General features: G+C 50.0%; 1 protein-coding gene across 1 annotated transcript in view; it reads right to left on the bottom strand.

Moving 5' to 3' along the window:
- Positions 1-11,759: 11,759 nt before the first annotated feature.
- The window catches only part of LOC116863035 (SH3 and cysteine-rich domain-containing protein 2-like), a 45,122-nt gene continuing 37,453 nt past the window's right edge, over positions 11,760-19,428 (bottom strand). Inside the window, exon 4 of the mRNA XM_032850518.1 lies at positions 11,760-11,867. Coding sequence (XP_032706409.1) covers positions 11,781-11,867 — 87 coding nt within the window. The 3' untranslated portion in view covers positions 11,760-11,780. The remainder of the gene's footprint in view (positions 11,868-19,428) is intronic.

Here is a 19,428-nt window from a genome sequence, read left to right as displayed (position 1 = left end):
AGCATCAGCTTCACCAAGATGGTAGTCACCCCAACACTGGACTCCCCGCTTATTTTCACCTTGCTGTCACCTTCAGACAGCTGACCTTTACTCTGGTTGGCTTCAGGGTGGCTGGGGACAGCTCCTCCCACCAGGGCTTGCTTGAGACATGGCTTCTAGTGTCACCAAGGGAACCAGGGAAGGGTCCAGAAGGGCTCCAAACTCTGGGACACAATCATCCCAGGCTCTCCCCAGGGCCACCCAAGTGAGGCTCACAGCTATGGTAAGAATTTAGAGTTGACGCATCCAACCCTCACATTGTAGTTAGATGCAAACTGAAGCCCAGAAAGGCCAAGTAGGGAGTCCCAAAGTCACCACGGGGAGGAACTCAGTGGAGTCAACCCAAGAACCATGTGTCCGGTGCAGGCCCCTACATCACACCAGCCTCCAGGAGAGCCAGTCCTGGCCTTGACAGGGAGGAATCCAGTTAATCCTGAGGAAGACAAGAGGGGCCCGGGTCCCTGGGCTGGTGACGGGCCCACAGGACCAGCTAAAGGATTCTTGGGCTCCAGGTGCAGCCCAGGCCTACTCTCCACCAATGACCAGAACAGAGGCTGGGGCAGGAAGGGTAAGCAGGGCAAGGGACATCAGCCGGAGCCCCTCCCTCTGGGTGCTCCTCCCCAGGGACCCCATGGGTGACTGTTTTCCTAGGAACATTGTGTTCAAGCTGTGAGTCTTGGCCCAAGCACCCTACCCTGGCAGATCTCCAGCTGCCTGTTTAATAATGTACAGCCGATCGGCCAGTAACAGCAGGTTCCAAAAAAAAATTTTTTTGATGGTTGTTTTTGTTGTTGATTTTTTTTTCTTTTCCTTCCAGGTAGTTGGTGATGGTTATGAGGAACAAGTCTCCCCTGGCTGGGGTCCAAGGCAATAACCGCCTACCCAGGCTAAGGGATCCTAGCAGATCCCCCTGTCTCTGCCCACCCCGCCCACCATGCCCAGGCGCCAAAGTGCCCACACCCACATCCGAGGTCCTGGAGACACCCTGGGCCTGCTTCCCAGGGGCGGGCAGCTGCCCGGGCACCTGGGAGGTCCAGGGAGGTCCAGAGAGGCCCAGCAGGGCCAAGGGAGAGGATGTGGGATGTGCTGGCGGGGGCAGAGGAAGGGCAGGTGGGGGCTCAGCGCTAAATGGGCCCAGCGCTTCCTAGGAATTCCGCCCCGTCTGGCTGCAGTCAGGAACGGAATGTGGAGCCGGTGTTAGCCCAACCAGGTGCGAGGACCTAAGTCCAGAGCCAGACGGCCAGCTCTCCTGGGAAGGACTGGGAGAAGGCGTAAGGATTTCAGGCCCTGCCCTCCTTCTGGCCGACTCATCTCCATCTGAGAGAGAATCTGCAGCAGAATCAAGGGAGCTGGAAAACAGAAGCCTCACGGGAGGGGAGTTAGGACAGAGAGTGGAACTTTCAGTCCTGTAAGAACAGATCCAATATTGCAAAGATTGCTCCTGGGCTACGTGCAGCGCCGGACCCAGGTGAAAAGGCCGGCCAGACGCCCCTTGCCTATCCAGCCTGGCACCCCAGAAATGGGAGTGAGGCAGGGCAGAGGGTGGGAAGAGCTGCCAGGAGCCAGGGACTGGGTCTTCACAGCTCCACACAGCTCCCTGATGACCCCAGGACCAGTCTGTGTCCTCTCTGGGCCTCCATCTTACTGCTATGCCAGGTTGAGCTGGAGGTCCCAACCACAGAGGGACTGCCAAGCCCAGATGCAGGGCAGATGGAGGAGTCCAGAATCGTGATGAAGATGGGGATGCATTAGCATTTGTCAAGCTCTCAGGATGGTCCAGGGCCTATATGTTTCCCTCTGTCATTAATTCTGCTGGGCAGGCACTATTACTCCGACCCCTGAACAGAGAAGGACGCCGAGGCTTGGAGCGGGGGAGGACCCATTTGCCCAAGTGACGGTGGGAGTGACAAGAGGCTCGATGTGCACACCAGCCGGCTGGCCTCAAGCCGCCTTGGAGATTCCAACCAAGGGGAGCAGCCCAGCCCCCGAGCACCAAGCACCCCAGCAACCCCTCCTCTCCGCTCTGCACATCCAACCGCCACTCCCCAGCCTCTGTCTTGCCCTGGTGGGTTCCGCAGCCTCCCTTCTGTCCTTTCCCTCCCTCCAGCTCATTAGGCCCCCTTGGGGCTTCCTGCTTCCCCCAGGGCAGGGGCATATGCAGCCACACGCCCTGCACACTCACACACTCATACACATACACACACACACACACTCACACATGTATGCACAGGGACCCATGCACTACACACAAGCACGTGTGCTTACACACACACACACACACACACACACACACAAGCACACCCGTGAGCCCCAGCCACGGGTGGCCTGGCATAGACCCCCGCAGACTGTCTGGGCAGGCCGAACCGGACAGACGGCTGCCATGCCCCCGGGGTGGTTATCCCAAAGGCGAGAAGGCCGGTGGCTAAGAATACTGCGGCGCATTCCAGGCCTGAGATAAGCGGCCCCAAGCATCCTCGGCACGTTCTGGCCTCGCTGTCTCACCCCCGTGGATTCCACCCACCCGCAGCCCCATCCCGGAAGGGCCCCAGCAGCCGGCGCCGCCAGTGCACACACCTTGGCTGAGGGCCGGCCGCCCTCCCCTCGCCAGGGACCCCAGGCACATGGCAGGTCTCGGTCTCCCCCACGGAGACACGCACGCAGGGAAGGAGGGGACGTGTGTGTCCATCCTGAGATGTGGGCTAACCTACAGGGCTGGCAAACACACCCCACACACACCCCCCTTGCTCATTACACACCAGCAAGAACCTCATCACAGCTGCGTTTACCCCCGCTCCACTATATCACCATATCCTGAAGGGGAAGGGACCGAGGTCCACGGAGACCCCACTGCTAGGAAGGAAGAGACCCTGAAACTGAACCTAGGTCTTTCAGCTCCTAAGCCGGGCTCTTCCCAGGACCTCAACCCATCCCCCTTCCAGGCTGACTCTTAAATTACATCTTTCCAGGGCCACCATGCAGATCAGCGACATCCTTGGGGAAAAGACTCGTGTTCGTTACAGGCTCAGGAGGGGACTCTCAGTCACACATACACACGGGCAATACCTCCACAAAAGGGTCAGGTGTTCTGGGGCACCTGCAGCTGCCTTGAGGAGTCGGGATTGTCCCCGGGACAAGGGACAGAAGACTATGAGCTCTCAAATCCCCAGGTCCCCAAGGGTTTGGGAAGAAATGGAGTGAAGACAGAGAAAGGGGCTCCCCCACCTGTGGAGCCAAAAGGGAAAGTCCTTTGGATTTTAGGGCCAGAGGATAAGGACGAAGGCCTTGGTGAACAAGGCAGGATCCTGAGGGTGATGGGAACATACGGAGTCTTCGGGGCCCAGAAGGGACACAGAGAGGACAGACAGGAAAGAGAAAGAACAAAGCTAAGGAACCTGAGGTCCCTAAAGGAAAAAGGCGACAGGGAAAGATAAGAGATGCGGTTACGAAAGTTCTGGTGTACCTTGGTGATCCCGGGCAGCCCACACTTCTGTCTTTTTCTCACCTCATAGCCCAACCCTGTTCCGGGGCAGCAGTTCTAAAGTCTGTGTGCGCGGACACACACACGCACATACACACACACCCTCACATCTCAAGTGTCTCTCTGGGTAACCCAGTCAATGAGGTCAAGAGCTGTTCTGGACACTTCTCATACGAGAACAGTGGGGCCCAGAGAGGGGCTGTGGCTTTCCGAAGGCGCCAGGTTTCCTTTTTGCTGGGTTGGGGGAGCCAAGAAGAGGACCCTAGAATCCCTATCTCCTCCAGTCCCCGGGAGTCAGCCCTGCCAAGGAGCAGAGCTGAGGCCAGAGGCCTCAGAAGCAAAGGGAGACCGGAAGGAAGCTGGCCCCGGGGACTCTGGGGCGTGACTTTCCCAGCCCCAAGGAGATGGGATCAGGGAGGATCAGAGCAGCATCCGAGCTTGGCACCAGCTGACCTTGGCTGGCGATGAAGGCAGAGGGCACAGAGGCGAAGGAGGTAGGGTCACAGTAGGGAGTGAGGCTGAAAGAGGGGGTGTGTCCCCATGAAGACTTGGCCACCCCCAGCCACTGGCTTGGTAAGGCAGCTGTGCTTCCCAGAGCCGTGTGACCCCGCAGCCGGCGTTGCCTGCTGAGCACCCCATCCCCCCCCCACTCTGAGCAAGCCAGGCAGCCTTACATGGACATCTCAGGGACACAGGCATGTGAGCTCCCCTCTCCCCACCAGCTTCACCCTGGGGTGCTGCGCTTTCTCCACCGGCTCTCCTTCCAGAGCCCCCCTTTTTCCTGGAGACAGGGCAGCAGACCTGCAGGCCAAGGCCAAAGAGGGGAAGCTGAGATGGGGGGATATTGGGCTGTGGATTTCACACCAGCTGGATAGAGACCCAGCTGGAAGCCTGTAGAGAAACCTGGAACGGAGAAGCCAGGGCTACAAACTGAGGAATGAGGACCCATCGGAAAAGGGATCACAGATGCTCTGCGGACTGGTGAAGGGACAGAGCCAAGAATATATGTAGACACATGATTATTCCAGAAAAAGGCAAGAGCAGAGTTTGCACATTCGTTTGCCTGATGCAAGCAAACCAACCGAAAACAAGATATTTTTGAGATAATCACGGAAAATTGAACAGGCACTAGGTTTTAGCTGCTCTAGGAAATTGTTATTAATTATGTTGACTATAATAATGGTATTATGGGGGACGCCTGGGTGGCTCAATTGGTTAAGCGGCTGCCTTCGGCTCAGGTCATGATCCCAGCGTCCTGGGATCGAGTCCCACATCGGGCTCCTTGCTTGGCGGGGAGCCTGCTTCTCCCTCTGCCTCTGCCTGCCTCTCTGTCTGCCTGTGCTTGCTCACTCTCTCTCCCTCTGTCTCTGGCAAATAAATAAATAAAATCTTTAAAAAAAAAAAAAATAATGGTATTATGGTAATGTTAAAATTAAAAGTCCTTATCTGTTAATGATACACAGTGAAGTATTTACAGCGGAATGATATAATGTCTGGGATTTGCTTTAAAAACACTCCAGCACAAAAAAAAAGGTGGGGGGAGGGTAGGGGCAGATGAGACAAAAACAAGGAGAGTTCACAGTTCTGGAGCACGGGTACAAAGGAGTGCATCATGCATATGTTTTAAATCTCCCACAATAACGAACTGACAAACACACACACACACACACACACACACACACACGCACGTACACACGCACAGCAGGGGAAGGGGACTCATCTGATCGGCGTTCCCCAGAGTGTGGTATTTAGGTGATTTTAGCTGGAAATGCGGCTCAACAATTTTCTTTTAATATTTTTGCATATTGAAAGAAATTAAAAATATATCATTGTAGAGTAAGCCTACACATTATTTTTTTTTTAGATTTTATTTATTTAATTGGGAGAGAAAGAGAACGAGAGGGAGAAGGAAAGAGAATCTGAAGCAGGCTCCCCACTGAGCACAGCACAACCCGGGTCTCCATCCCACGACCCTGAGATCATCACCTAAGCTGAAACCAAGAGTCAGGTGCTTAACTGACTGAGCCACCCAGATGCCCCAGAGTAAGCCTAAACCTTCTATCACTTAAATGAGCAAAAGGTTATAAAAGCCAAGTCTTTTTTTTTTTTTTAATGCCGTAATAGTGTAGGCTGGTGAGAATGGAAACCATCAAATGGCAAAGGAAATGCACCCGAGCACAGCTGGGCAAGCACCAAGCCCACCCAAACTCCCCATCGCCAGGGAAGCCACACAGTGTCCCGCGGCGGAGCCACTCCTCCCTCGCCGACATCCTGGACAGGCAGGTGTACCAGCACGCCCGAGACACCACCACAGAGGCTGGACCGGGTGATGCCCGTGAGCCGCTGGACTGCAGGGACTGCAGTGGGGAACAGTGGCTGCTGTCTACCAAGGGCAACCCCCTGACTCTGTACTTGCACAGTCACCCATCCCTGATCCCCACAAAGCCCTCCAAGGTAGACAACATCATACCCATTTTACAGATGGGGAAAGTGTGACTCTGAGAGAAGAGGGGACTTTCTCAGAGCCCCAAGGCCAGTGCATGGCAGAGTCAGGATTTGAGCCCCCATCTCTCTGACACCCAGGCTTGAAGCTGAACCAAGAAGGCAGCCAGGTAACCAGCCCAGCCGGAGCCTAAGGTCCAGCCAGGTAACCAGCCCAGCCGGAGCCTAAGGTCCAGCACAGATCTATAGTGTTAAAAGAGTTGGGAAGGAAGAGAAGAAGAACAGGCACTATGGGAGGGAAGGAAGGGAGAGGCGGGCCCGTAGACCCCAGGCTGCACCATCGGCTTGGGTGTCCACAGAATTGCTACCCAAAAGTGGCAGACAGGAAAAGGACTGCAGCAAGCTGCAGGAAGGTCAGACAGCTAGGGGGACTGGAAGGTAGAGATGGAAGGCTGGGAGCCTTGGTCAACATTTCAAAATGCACTTCTGAGCTTTGGGCTGGAATTACACCAACTCAGCACGGGAACATAGGTCATTCCATGCCTCCTGGAAGTCTCTAGTTGGTACCCAAAATGTGTTTGACTAACAAAAATGGAGAAATGCTTGTAATTTCTCCAAATGTGAGGTTAATGGGGGAAATAGAAATAAAAGAACCCTTTCATTGTGCACCAGAACCTGGACCATACCCAAGGACAAAGGGGTTAAGGTAGTGCCCTTGGCAAGTCTATCTGCCTCCCCAGGGTTCGAACTTGGCAAAGCTAGGAAACAGCGGAACGCTTGAGGGACACAAAGCTTCTATAAAGCCCTGGGCACCCAGGAGATCCCCATCCATCTTTCTGGGCAGCAGAGATGCCCCAGGGGTGCCCAGACTCCTAAGCAAGTCTCGCTCCGTTCTTGCATCTGCTCTCGGGGCTGGAGCCTGGGGCCTGGCTTGGACGAGCTGCCTAACGCTGGTTGTGGGGAGGGGGTCCCATGTTATCAGCAACATAGGGGTCTGGCTCCATTCATTCGCTGAGTGAGGCTGGGCAAGCAGCTTGATCTCTGTCCTATTTCCCCGGCCTTCCCACCTTCCCCTGCCCGTCCAGCCACAACTGGAATAATAATAACAATAATCACTTCCTCATGGGGCTGTTTCGAGAATTCACTGACATGATCCATGTAATGTGCTTAGTGCGGAACCTGGCATCTAATTGCTTGATCATTGATAACCACGGCGATTATTATCCTTAAATATCCTGTCTGAGAGCCACGATGGGGCCCTTTGGCCCTCAAGGCCTCAAGGAGCCTGGACCAGAGGAAGCCTTAGGGTGGGCCGCAGCCCACAGGACAAAGGAGGCTGAGAGGGGAGAGCAGCCCAACCCCATCCTCTCCAGGAATGCGGCTGGCGGCTGGGAGGGCTGGCGGCTGGGAGGGCGGGGGGCGAGGGGAGATGCCTCGCCGCTGAGGTCAGGCCCTATTAGGAGCTGGCAGAGTGTTTATCATCCTCACGTGTGGGGGGAGAGGGGGGTGGTGGAGATCGGAGAGGGGGAGAAGGAGAAGCAGTTGCTGGGAGGAGCGGGAGGACTCCTGAGCGGGAGAAAACTACGCCTTTGCTGGTGTCCTGGGAGACCCCCCCCCCACCCTGGGCCCTTCCGATAACTCACTCCGTGAGCGGGGGACAGGAGGAAAGCCAGGTGCACACAGAGGTGGCTCCCAGTCCCTGCCTCAGCCAGGAATAGGACACCCACCTCACCGCGGGCCCCATTCCCAAAGATCCTCACAACAACCCAGCAAGCTAGATCTCGTCATCCTCATCAGACAGTCAAGGAAACTAAGGCTGGGGCTGGTCAGGCTCACTGCCCAAGGACGCTCACTGACACCAGTCCCCAGCTCCTAGGTCTCCTCCGTACCCCAGAGGCCACTCATGGGGGTGGCTGCCTGGGAGGCGGGCAGGGGGGTGTCAGTGTGAGAAAGGCTATGGTCTTAAGGAGGCTGGGTTGGCCTGCGCTGGTTTTCCAGGTCAGTGCAAGGCTGGCTAAGATGCACCCTCCCGCCCCCTACAGACACACTGGCTGCCAGGTCAGGGCAGCTCAGCCCTCCCCTGGCCAAATACAGCCACTTCTATTCCTGACATTCCAATCAAGGGGCCCCAGCTGCTCCTTCGGTCCCCTGGTGCCCCTTTCCTGGCTCCCCACCCTCAGAAGACAGCCCCCCCGGAATGAACCCAACTCACTCCAACTGCCATTTCAACCTGTCTCCTCCTAGACTGTCCTCCACCAAGACCAGGAAAATTTTCTGGGTCCCCTCAGTGATTGGGGTCATGCCCACTCCTCTAGTGGAGCTAGAACCACCCTGGGCCTCAGTTTCCCCTTATGGAAAGAAGGAGGGCAAGTGACCCAAGGCCCTAACAGGGTATTTCTTCTTCTCTCTCCCTCTCTCAACACACACACACACACCCCTCATAGCCACAACTCCTGCCTGTGCTCTGTGGCTAGCCCACTTTGATGACTTTGATTACTGTCTCCCATAGCAATCAGTCACCAGACAGACTATGGCTGCCAATGTTTCCTCTCCCAGAAGGGAAGGTACCCCGTGTGTCCCCAGAAGACTGGCCACACGTCCCCAGAAGGCAGCAGAAGCCAAGCCCCGTGGAGGGCGTGTTCCCACTAAGGCTTCTGAGGAGATATTCAAAATCCTTCCTCTGATCCCCCCCAGCCCCCTGAGAACAAAAATGACTCTTGCATTTTACAGAGGAAAGGAGGGATCTGCTCAAATCTCACAGAGGGCAAGAGTCAAAGATCAAATCTGCAGACTACCAGGCCCAGACCAGAAGTGCAGACTTCCATCCCAGATCAGCCTGGTGGGGCCCCTGTATTCTCGATCCCTCTACCTACCTTGACAAATGAGAAGCTAAGTGACTATCGTGCTTCCTGCAGAATGGGTGGATGTGATGTCCGTCTGTGTCAACTTGCCTCAGCCACAGTACCCAGTGATTTAACCAAACACAATCTGGATGTTGTCTGAGGACAGTTAACATCTACAATCACTTGACCTTGAGTAAAGGAGATCGCTCTCCATCATGAGGACAGGCCTCCTCCCATCAACTGAAGGTGCAAAGAGTAAAAACTAAGGCTTCCCAGAGAAGAAATTCTGCCTCCAGGCAGCAACACCAGCTTCTATCTGATTGACCTAGACCACTGGCCTGCCCTAGAGATCCCACACCGGCCAGTCTCCGCTGTCGCGTGAGTCACTCCCTTCAAATAAAGTCTCATAATATACACACCGGCATAGCTCAGAGACGATGCAAGTTCAATTCTAGACTACCATACTAGAGCCAACTGCCCCAGTAAAGCCCGTCAGATGACTTTTTTGGTTTCCCAGTGCATATCAAAGGTAAAAGTTATGTTTACACTAGACTATAATCTCATAAGTGTGCAAAGGCATTATGTCTAAAAATTTACACAAGTTAAAAAATACTTAATGGCTAAAAAAGGCTAATCCTCACCTGAGCTTTCAGCAAGTCACCTTTCCGCCCTGTGCAGGGTCTTGCCTCCGTGCTGACTGCAGCTGACCTATCCGAGCGGGGGCTGCCAAAGTCTGGCGAGGCCGTGGCAATTTCGCAAAGTAAGACAATAACATTAGCCACGGCGATGGACTCTTCCTTTCACGGACCATTCCTCTGACACTGTCTGAGAGCATCTACCCACAGCATGACTTTTTTTATCACTGGAGCCAATCCTCTCAAACTGCTCTCTGCTTTGTCCACTAAGTGTGTGCACGACTCTGAATCCTCGGTGGCCTTTCCAACATCCCCACGGCATCTTCACCGGGAACAGACGCCCTCTCGAGAAACTGCTTTGTTTGTTCGTCCACAAGAAGCAACTCCCCGCCCACCCAAGTTTGATCACAAGCTGGCAGCCAGGCCCACACATCTTCAGGCTCCGTGGCGAACCCTAGTTCTCCTGCCATTTCCACCACGTCTGTGGCTACTTTCCCCACTAAAGTCTTAAACCTCCAATGGGGGGGGGGGGATGAAAAAGGCAAACCCGGCAAAGCGCACTATAAAGAGATACGTCTGTGTATACCTCCTACTAGTCGCTTCTGGGAAGAACCCTGGATGCAAATAAGATGTCAAAAAACGGACTCCTACCAACGTAAACTTCCAATGGCCATGGCAGGGTCAGTTCGACCAAATGATAATAATAATAATAACAGCATTGGGTTACAACTTTTTTTTTTAAAGTGAATATCCAGGTATCATACTGACATAAATAAATAACTGAATAAAACAATAAGGGCTCAGAGATAGTGGGCTGAATAGGGACAGTAGAATGTGAAAGAACAGTCGAATTCTATCTATCCATGTAGAAGGAGTGATGGAAACATAGACTCAAATAAACTCAAACTAAGCGACAGTCTAAGAAATATCGGACACGTATTCTTCAAAAGTGCCCAAGTCATGAGAGACAGAGAGGGACTGCCGAACTGTCCCGGCGGGGTGGAGGCGAAGCCGGCAGACAGCTAAATGCAATGTGGGATCCTGACGTGGGTCTGGGATCCGGAAAGGGGCGGTGCTGGAAAAAACCAGCGAACTCTGCTAAGATCTGTGGATTAGTAACAGCATCCCACCGGTGTTAATTTCCTGGTTTCGATCATTACACAATAGATCTGTAAAGCTGTCAACATTTGGGGAAGCTGAATGAAGGGCATATGGGAACTCTGAACTATTTTGGCAAACCTTCCGTGAGTTTAAAATCATTAAAAAAAAAAAAAACTTTTTTTAAGTGAGTTCTAAAAAAGACACAGATTAAGGGTCAGAATGAGAGCCGGAAGGCAGTTAAAGAATTAGGTCTTTGGGAGGAAAGAGGGATTCGATGTGGGAAGGTCCCAGATGCCTCAACGAATCAGAGGAGGGATGCTCAGATGAGAGAAGGAAGAAGGCAGGCTGCTCAGGGTGCATATAGCACACAGATCTGACCTCTGGATAAGGAGACACGGAGTATATGGGCCTCCCAGCTCTGGGACCCTCACCTAGAGAGAGCCAGACCTGGCTAACGACCATGACACCACCACCACCACCATAGATGTCACGGGTCACAGGCCACTAAGCACCAGGAGCTGAAAGCACACTCCATATTGACTAATTTCACCCCATTATAATCCTGCAGGAAGGTCTTTATGACCTCAGTTTATAGATGAGGAAACTGAGAATCTGCAGTAAATGACCCCAAGTCACTGCACTATAAACAAGGGAAGCAGGGAACAAATCCAGCTCAGACTCCCAAGCTCCCAAACCTCAAAAACAAAAGAGAACTTGACTACCCCCAGTCTATCTTCCCTCTGCACAGCACAAGATGGCTGCTAAGAGCTTACCATCTCACCAGACATCCTGGTCCAGGGGGGACCATACTCATTGTCTTCCCTGAAGATTAAAGCTGGCTTGGTCATACAGAATTCCCTCCACCCAACCCGGCAGCGTCTGTCTGGGACCCCACTCCCAAGGCAGTGACAATGACACAAAATGCTGGGATTCCTGACGGCTCTGAGCACTGTCTATGCACTCACTCATTTAACCCTTATGTGACAAGGCAGGGACAGATCAGAAGCCCATCACAAAGTGTGTTGAAGAAGAAAACTCAGAAACGGATCAGGTTTCTCACCCTACCGTGTACAGGTCAGACTCTCTCCTCGAGGCTCTCCGTAAGTCTGGATTCTATTCCTGGGCCCCAGTCCCACCACCTTCCCGGCTAGGTGAGCAGGCGGCTCAACCATCCCAGCCTGGGTCCTGCTCTGGGCCCTAGGGGATTACCGTAATGCCTACCTCTTCGTGTTATTGTGAGGATTAGATGAAATGGCTCCTGTCCATGCCAGGATAGGGGATCTTTGTAAGCCAGGCACTCGTGGTGGAATTCAAGCCAGTGTGCTCTTCCTAGCGCAGGAGAGGGCACTGGAGCCTTTCTGCTGTTCCTCCAATCACGTATGACCCACGAGTGACCTTCCTCCCCGGCTTCCTTCAGCAGAACCCAGTTTGAACCCAGACACCTCTGGACACCCTCGCTTGGGTGCTCAGGCCCAGCAGGTGGAAGCCGGCCAGGGGGTTAATCTGTGACGCACTCAGAGCTTTCTTCTGCCTCAGGACATACATATCCCTCTCTTCCTAACAGCCCCCCACGAACATCCCAGCCTGCTTGCCAGCTACAGGGGACAAATGACCAAGTCACTCATCAGCCAGAGACCAGAACCCTCAGAGAAGAGGGGGTGGGGCCTCAGAGGTCCTCAGAGGCAGGGCAAAGCAGGGCACAGGAAAGGGGGTGACCCCAGGCAGGTGACCCCAGGCAGAAGAACCAATGTGGGGGAGGGGGAGGGAGTGTGGGCCATTGTCACTGTGGCGGAGCTGGCCAGACCTGCAAGCTGGTAGATTTCTGGGGCACTTGGCTGTCTGTTATCCTTGGGTCTCAGAATAACAGAATAACATATGAGTTACCATGTATTGAGAAAGAGCCTATCACATGTCAGGATCTTACCAAATCCATTTTCTCTAATCCTCACATCAACCTTGCAAGGTTGGCTGATATCAATGTCACCAGTTCTATATTGATGAGGAAAGCAGATTTCGGAGGTTGAATGACTTGTCTGATATGACACAGCTCACATAAATGGCAGAGTCAAGATCTACCTGACCCCAAGGCCAGAGGAGCTCCAACTCCCCAGCTTCCCCTCTTGGGACAGGCAGGCTCTGGAAACTGCTCGAGGTCAGTGGCCCGGGAGGCTCAGAAGTTTAAGACAGTCTTGGCTGCTAGGGAGAGCCATGCAGGAAAGAATGCTGGGTTCTGGGAAGGCAGCTCAGGACCCCAGGAGGGAGGGGCTCACCGTGCCCCAGGATTGGGGAGCCCACTTCTCCCTCACCCTCTCTGCCTAGCCGGCTCCAGCAGAGACTGTAAACCCTCATGCTAAAAGCTGGAAGCAGTGGAGGAGGCTGGTATGGGCCAGGGATCTAGGAGTCACCCTGTTCCCTCCCGCAGCGTGGACAAGCTTCCCCATCTGCGCCACACCATGGGCCCCAGGCCTCACCAGATCTCTCACACTTTCAGTGGGAAACTGCTGGCCTCTGTTCCCTCCCACATATTTCACCACACGTCCTGTCTCAACAGGACCCCAGGGTTTCCCTCTCCCTTCCCCCTCTCTGGCTCCAAGTCTCCAACTCCCATTCGCCCCCTCTCCCTGCTCTGGGCTCGCACCCTCCCCCTTTCAAAGTCCTCTGTTTCCTCAGAGGCAGCAATCCCCTATGGGATGTTTACACAGCCCCAGAGTCAGAAACACTGCAAACTATGAGACCTTTGGGGAGCCACATTCCAGGAAAATGAGAAGCTCAGTGTCACTTTCTCCCCCCGCCCCCCCAGCCCTCCCCGCCTCGCCCCCTCCCCGCCGGGGTGTGTATGTGTGTGCCTGCTCGTACTCACTGCTAGGACACATGCCCCAAGCTCACTTATTAACTCCTGAAGGTCCTACACGCTATTACCTCAGAGAGAACTTTAGGAAGATGGAGCAGGGGTGGGCAGGGGTATAAAAATGTACAACTTCTTGCAAATTTTTATAACACAACAAGGAAACAGCTTCCCTCCCAAGACCTACGTTATCCTTGACCCGCAACGCAGGGGGGAAGTGGAAGCCAGGAGAACACAGAGGCCAGAGGAACCAGTGGCTTCCTGGGGAACGTAAACCCAGGAAAGCTGAGGAGTATCCAGGGCAAACACGGGTTACTCGGGTGCTGTCAGGGAACCCCAGCATCAGAATCTTTGGGGACATTACGTAGTACTATATATCCTTGGACCTGAGTCCAGGCTCACTGAACCAAAGCCGAGGGTGGCAAGAACATGCTTAATGGGCTCACCAGGTGATGTGGGACCCACTGACAGGTGATGTGAGAGAAGAGTGACTCATGGCTCTTCCCCCTTAGAAATCGGAAAACAAGCCTCAGCAGCAGATGGTAGAGGCCAAAAGCAGAATGGGGTGGGCCCCGCTGTAGGGAAAAGTCATCAGGCTTGGGAGCCCCAACTTCCCAGAGTTTGACCTCGGTGTTCTCATTCAACAGTGCATCCAACAACATCTGCTTTAGGTGTGTTTTCTCAAGGACGAAAGGAGTCAAGTGTCACATAGCCGCCACGCAGAGGACACTCAAGAAACAGTGGCCACAGAGTGATTGCAATGAAGAATCCCATAAAACTAAGAGGAAAAAAGTAGGGTCCTTGAAAAAGCCAACAAAGTTGACAAGCATTTAGGTAGACCGACCAAGAACAAAAGAGAGAAGACCCAAAGTACTAGAATCAGAAATGGAGCAGATGCTCCTGCCGACCTCATGGAACTAAAAAGAATCGTGAAGGAAGACTACAATCATATGCCAATAAATTAGATAGCCAAGAGAAAATGGACAAATTCCTAAAAAGACACCAATGTCCTGAGGCGCCTGTGTAGCTCAGTCGGTTAAGCGTCTCATTCTTAATCTCAGCTCAGGTCATGATCTCGGGGTCATGAGATGGAGACCCACAGTGGCTCCACGCTCAGCATGGAGTCTGCTTGGGATTCTCTCTCCCTCTCCCTTTGCTCTTCCCGCTCTCTCTCTCTTTCATATATAAATAAATAAAATCATATTTTAGAAAAGACATAAACTTCCAAAACTGACTGAAGAGGAAACAGAAAACTGGAAGAGACCCCTAACAAGTAAAGAGATTGATCTCACAATCAAAAACTGCCCACAAAAAAAAAAAAAAAAAGCCCAGACTCAAACTGTTTCACATGTGAATTCTACCAAACATGTAAAGAAGAATCAATATTAATTCTTCCCAAACTTCCAAAAGTTGGAAAAGGGGCAAACATTCTCCAACTCATTCTGTGAAGCCAGTATTACCTTGATGCCAAAACCAGACAAAGACGTTATAAGAGAAAGAAAACGAAAAACCAATATCTGTTATGAACAAAGACGCAAAAACGTTCAACTACACACTAAAAAATAAAGCCAGCTACATTTAATAATAATTATACACCATGACCAAATGGGATTTGCCCCAGGAATGCAGGGCTGTTTTCACACCTGAAAATCAACTAGAGTAATCCCATTCCATAATTAAACTCCTTAATACAATCCATATCAAAGGTATAGAAAAAAACAAAACCACTGATCACCTCAATAGATGCAGAAAAAGATTTTGACAAAATCCAGTAATATCTCCTGATTTATTAAAAAAACACTCAATGAGCTAAAAATAGAAGGAAATGCCCCTAACAAAGGGTATCACAAAAAAAAACCCACAGCCATCATCATGCTTAACTGTGAATAAAGCCAAGAGTGAGATTAAGATTTCTGCTCTTGCTACTTCTGATCCATACAGTATGGGAGGTTCTAGCCAGCAAACTGGGGGGATGAAAGGGATAAGAAATCAAAAACATCCAGGATGGAAAGGAAGGAGTGAAAGCACCTCTATCCACAGATTACATGACCTCATATATTGAAAACCCTAAATAATTCACTTAAAAACTATTAGAACTCCCCTGAAGCAAATAATGCATCATATTTTTTTATTTTTTTTTATTAACATTATAATGTATTATTAGCCCCAGGGGTACAGGTTTGTGAATCGCCAGGTTTACACATTTCACAGCACTCACCAGAGCACATACCTTCCCCAATGTCCATAACCCAACCACCCTCTCCCTAGCCTTCTCCCCCCAGCAACCCTCAGTTAATGCATCATATGTTAATAAAAATAAATAAATAAAATAAAAACTATTAAAACTAATGAATTCATCAGGTTGCAGGATAAATCTCCAATGTTCAAAAATCTGTTGTATTTCTACACACTATACATGTATTTCTTCTATACAGCCATCTGAAAATGAAATTAAGAAAACAATTCCCGGGGCGCCTGGGTGGCTCAGTGGGTTAAAGCCTCTGCCTTCGGCTCAGGTCATGGTCTCAGGGTCCTGGGATCGAGCCCCACATCGGGCTCTCTGCTCGGCAGGGAGCCTGCTTCCTCCTCTCTCTCTGCCTGCCTCTCTGCCTACTTGTGATATCTGTCTGTCAAATAAATAAATAAAATCTTTAAAAATAAATAAATAAATAATAAAAAAAGAAAAAAGAAAAAAAAAGAAAAGAAAACGATTCCCTTTAAAGAAATTCCATTTCTTCCATTGAAAAGAATAAAATACTTAGGAATACATTTTACAAAACATACTCTGAAAACTACAAAACCGTGTTGAAAGAAATTAAAGAAGTTCTAAATAAATGGAAAGACATCCCACGCTCATGGCTCGGAAGACTCAATATCGTTAAAGTAGTAATACTCCCCAGGTGGATAGATTAAATTCAACGCAATCCCTACTAGAATCCCAGTAGGTTGCTTTGCAGAAATTGATAGGCTGATCCTAAAACTCAGGGACCCAGAACAGCCCTAGCAATCTTCAAAAAGAAGACTCACACTTCCCAATTTTAATACTTAATACGAAGCAACAGTTATCAGAATAGTGTGCTACTAGCATAAAGATAGCCATATGTATCAATGAAATAGAATCAAATCCAGAAATAAACCCCCACACACACCCATAGTCAATTGATTTTTTGACAGGGTTGCCAAGATCATTCAATGGGGAAAGAACAGCCTTTTCAACAAATAGTTTTGGGACGACTGGTTAGCCACATATAAAGGAATGCAGTTGGGCGCTTACCTCATACCCTATATAAAAATTAACTCGGGGTGTCTGGGTGGCTCAGTGGGTTAAGTGTCTGCCTTTGGCTCATGTCATGATCTCAGAGTCCTAGGATCAAGCCTCACATCTGGCTCCCTGAGCAGCAAGGAGTCTGCTTCTCCGCCTTCCTCACCACCCCTGTCTACCCCGCCCAACTCCCGGCTCGCACACTCACCCATGATCTCTCTCTCTAATAAATAAATAAAATATTTTTTTAAAATAACTCTCAAAGGATGAAAGACCTAACTGCAAGAGCCAACACTATTAAATTTTTCGACGAAAACGTAGGGTCAAATCTTCATGACCTTGGATTTGGCAATGAATTCTTAGGTATGACACCAAAAGCAAAAGTCATTATATATATATATATATATATATATATATATATATATATATATATAAAACAGACTGTATCAAAATTTTGCACTTTTGTGCTACAAAGTGAAAGGACAACCCACAGAATAGGAAAAAAATACCTCAAATCATATCTGATAAGGGACCTGTATCATGAACATAAAAACAAAACTTACAACTCAATAACAAGGACAACCCAATTTTTTAAGTGGGCAAAGAATCTGAAGAGCCATTTCTCCAAAGATACACTAATGACTAATAAATGCATGAGAAGATACTCAGCATCACTAGTCATCAGGGAAATCAAAGCAAAACCACGAGGAGAGGTCACTTCCTATCCACTAGGATGGCTAGAATCAAAAAGTCAGATAAGCTGCGACGAGGATGGGGAGAAATCATAACCTTCCCCCATTGCTGGTGAGGATGTAAAATGGTGCAGCTATGTCATGCATGGTCTGGACTGTGTCCCTCTAAAAAGATATGTTGAGGTCCCAATCCCCAGCATCTGAGAGCGTGCCCTTATGCGGAAGTAGGTTCTTTACGGAGATAATCAAGTTAGAATGAGCTGCTTGTTGTGAGCCCTAATCCAGCATGCCTGGTTACTGGAGACTGGAGACCGGCAGACACAGAGGGAAGACAATGAGAAGACACACGGGGAAAATACCACACGAAGACAGAAGACTGGGGAGATGCCGCTTTAAGACGAGAAGTACCACTGATCGCCAGCAAACCCCCAGGCACTAGGGAGAGGTAAGAAAGGATCTCCTCTACACCTATTAGAGGAGCATGGCCCTGCCAACACCTTGATTTGGGACTTCCAGACCCCAGAAATGTAAGACCATAAATTTCTGTTGTTTAAAGTCACGAGTTTGTAATACTTTGTTACAGCAGACGTAGAAAACGAATAGAAGCTACTTTGAAAAACAATCTAGCAGTTCCTCCAAAAGTTAAGCAGAATTACCGTATGACCCTGCAATTCCACTCCTAGGCACATACAATTGGCCCTTGAACAAGGGGTTATGGGCACCAACAATCTGAACAGTGAAAATCCCCATTTAACTTTTGACTCCCCCAAAACTTAACTACTAATAACCTACTGTTGACTGAGAAACCTCACCGATAACATCAGGTCAGTTAACACAATTTTTTTCATTGAAATTGACACATATTTTACATGGCATATATTACATACTGTAGTTTTACAATAAAGTAAGCTAGAGGAAAGAAAATGTTAACAAAAACCTCATAAGGAAGAGAAAATACATTTACCATCCTGTAAAAATCTGTGTATAAAGTGGACCTGTGCAGTTCACACCTGTGTTTTTCGAGGCATCCAGGAGAAATGAAAACATACAGTCACAGAAAGACTTAGACATGAATATTCATGACAGCGTTATTCATGATAATTGAAGATGGAAACAACCCAAATGTCCACCCATTGATGCATGGGTAAACAAAATGTGGTAGACTCTCATGATGGAATATTATTCAGCCACAAAAAGGATGTGTCTTAAAAACATTACGCTAAGCAAAAAAAGCCAATCACGAAATCCATACATTTCTATTATTCTATTCATATGAAATCTCCAGAACAGGGAAATATGTTGGGACGGAAAGTAAATCACTGGTTGCCCAGGACTGGGGCAGAGGTGGGGGGGGAAGGATGGAAGGACTGAGTAGCAATAGCTATCAAGTACAGGTTTCTTTTCAAGGGGACGAAAAGATTCTGACACGGATGGTCAGTGCCAGACCAAGAGAGAAATGGAGACGGGTCTTCAGAAACTGTAGACCAGTGGTTCTCAAACTTGGCTGCCAAGGGGACTTACCTGGCAAGGTTTTCGTTAAATCAACTTTATCAAGAGAGAATTTAAATACAATAAATGCAACCCTTTGAAGGATATAGTCCAAGGAGTTGGACAGATGTATACATCTGCCTAACTATCACCACCATCAAGATAAAGAACATTTCTATCACCCAAAAAATTTCCCACACACCCTCTGGCAAGCTTCCCACCACCCCAGTTCCAGAAAACTACTAATCTGCTTTTTGCCATCATGGCTTCCGACTTTTAAGAACTTCAGAAAAATGGAATCATCTAGCATGCGCTTCTGTGTCTGGCTTCCTTCCCTCAGCAGTATTGTCAACATTCACTCACAACGCCATGTGTAACAACTGTTCATTGCTTTTCGTCGCTTGGTAATTTTCAACTGGCCCATAATATCACATATTTCTCCACTCATCTGTTGTTGAATATTTGTTTTTTCCAGTTTGGGGTTATTGTGCATAAAGCTGCTATGAAAATTCATGTTTTTTGTGGGCATGTTTCCATTTCTCTCTGGTAAATACCTCGGAATGGCTTTGCTGGGTCAGGCAAGTGTGTGTGTAACTTCATAAG

Source organism: Lontra canadensis, unplaced genomic scaffold (genome assembly GCF_010015895.1).
Source record: "Lontra canadensis isolate GAN:19392208 unplaced genomic scaffold, GSC_riverotter_1.0 scaffold469, whole genome shotgun sequence".
NCBI classification, from domain to species: domain Eukaryota; kingdom Metazoa; phylum Chordata; class Mammalia; order Carnivora; family Mustelidae; genus Lontra; species Lontra canadensis.
The sequence above is the reverse complement of the archived record's forward strand: the minus strand, read 5'-3'. Positions and strand labels throughout refer to the sequence as shown.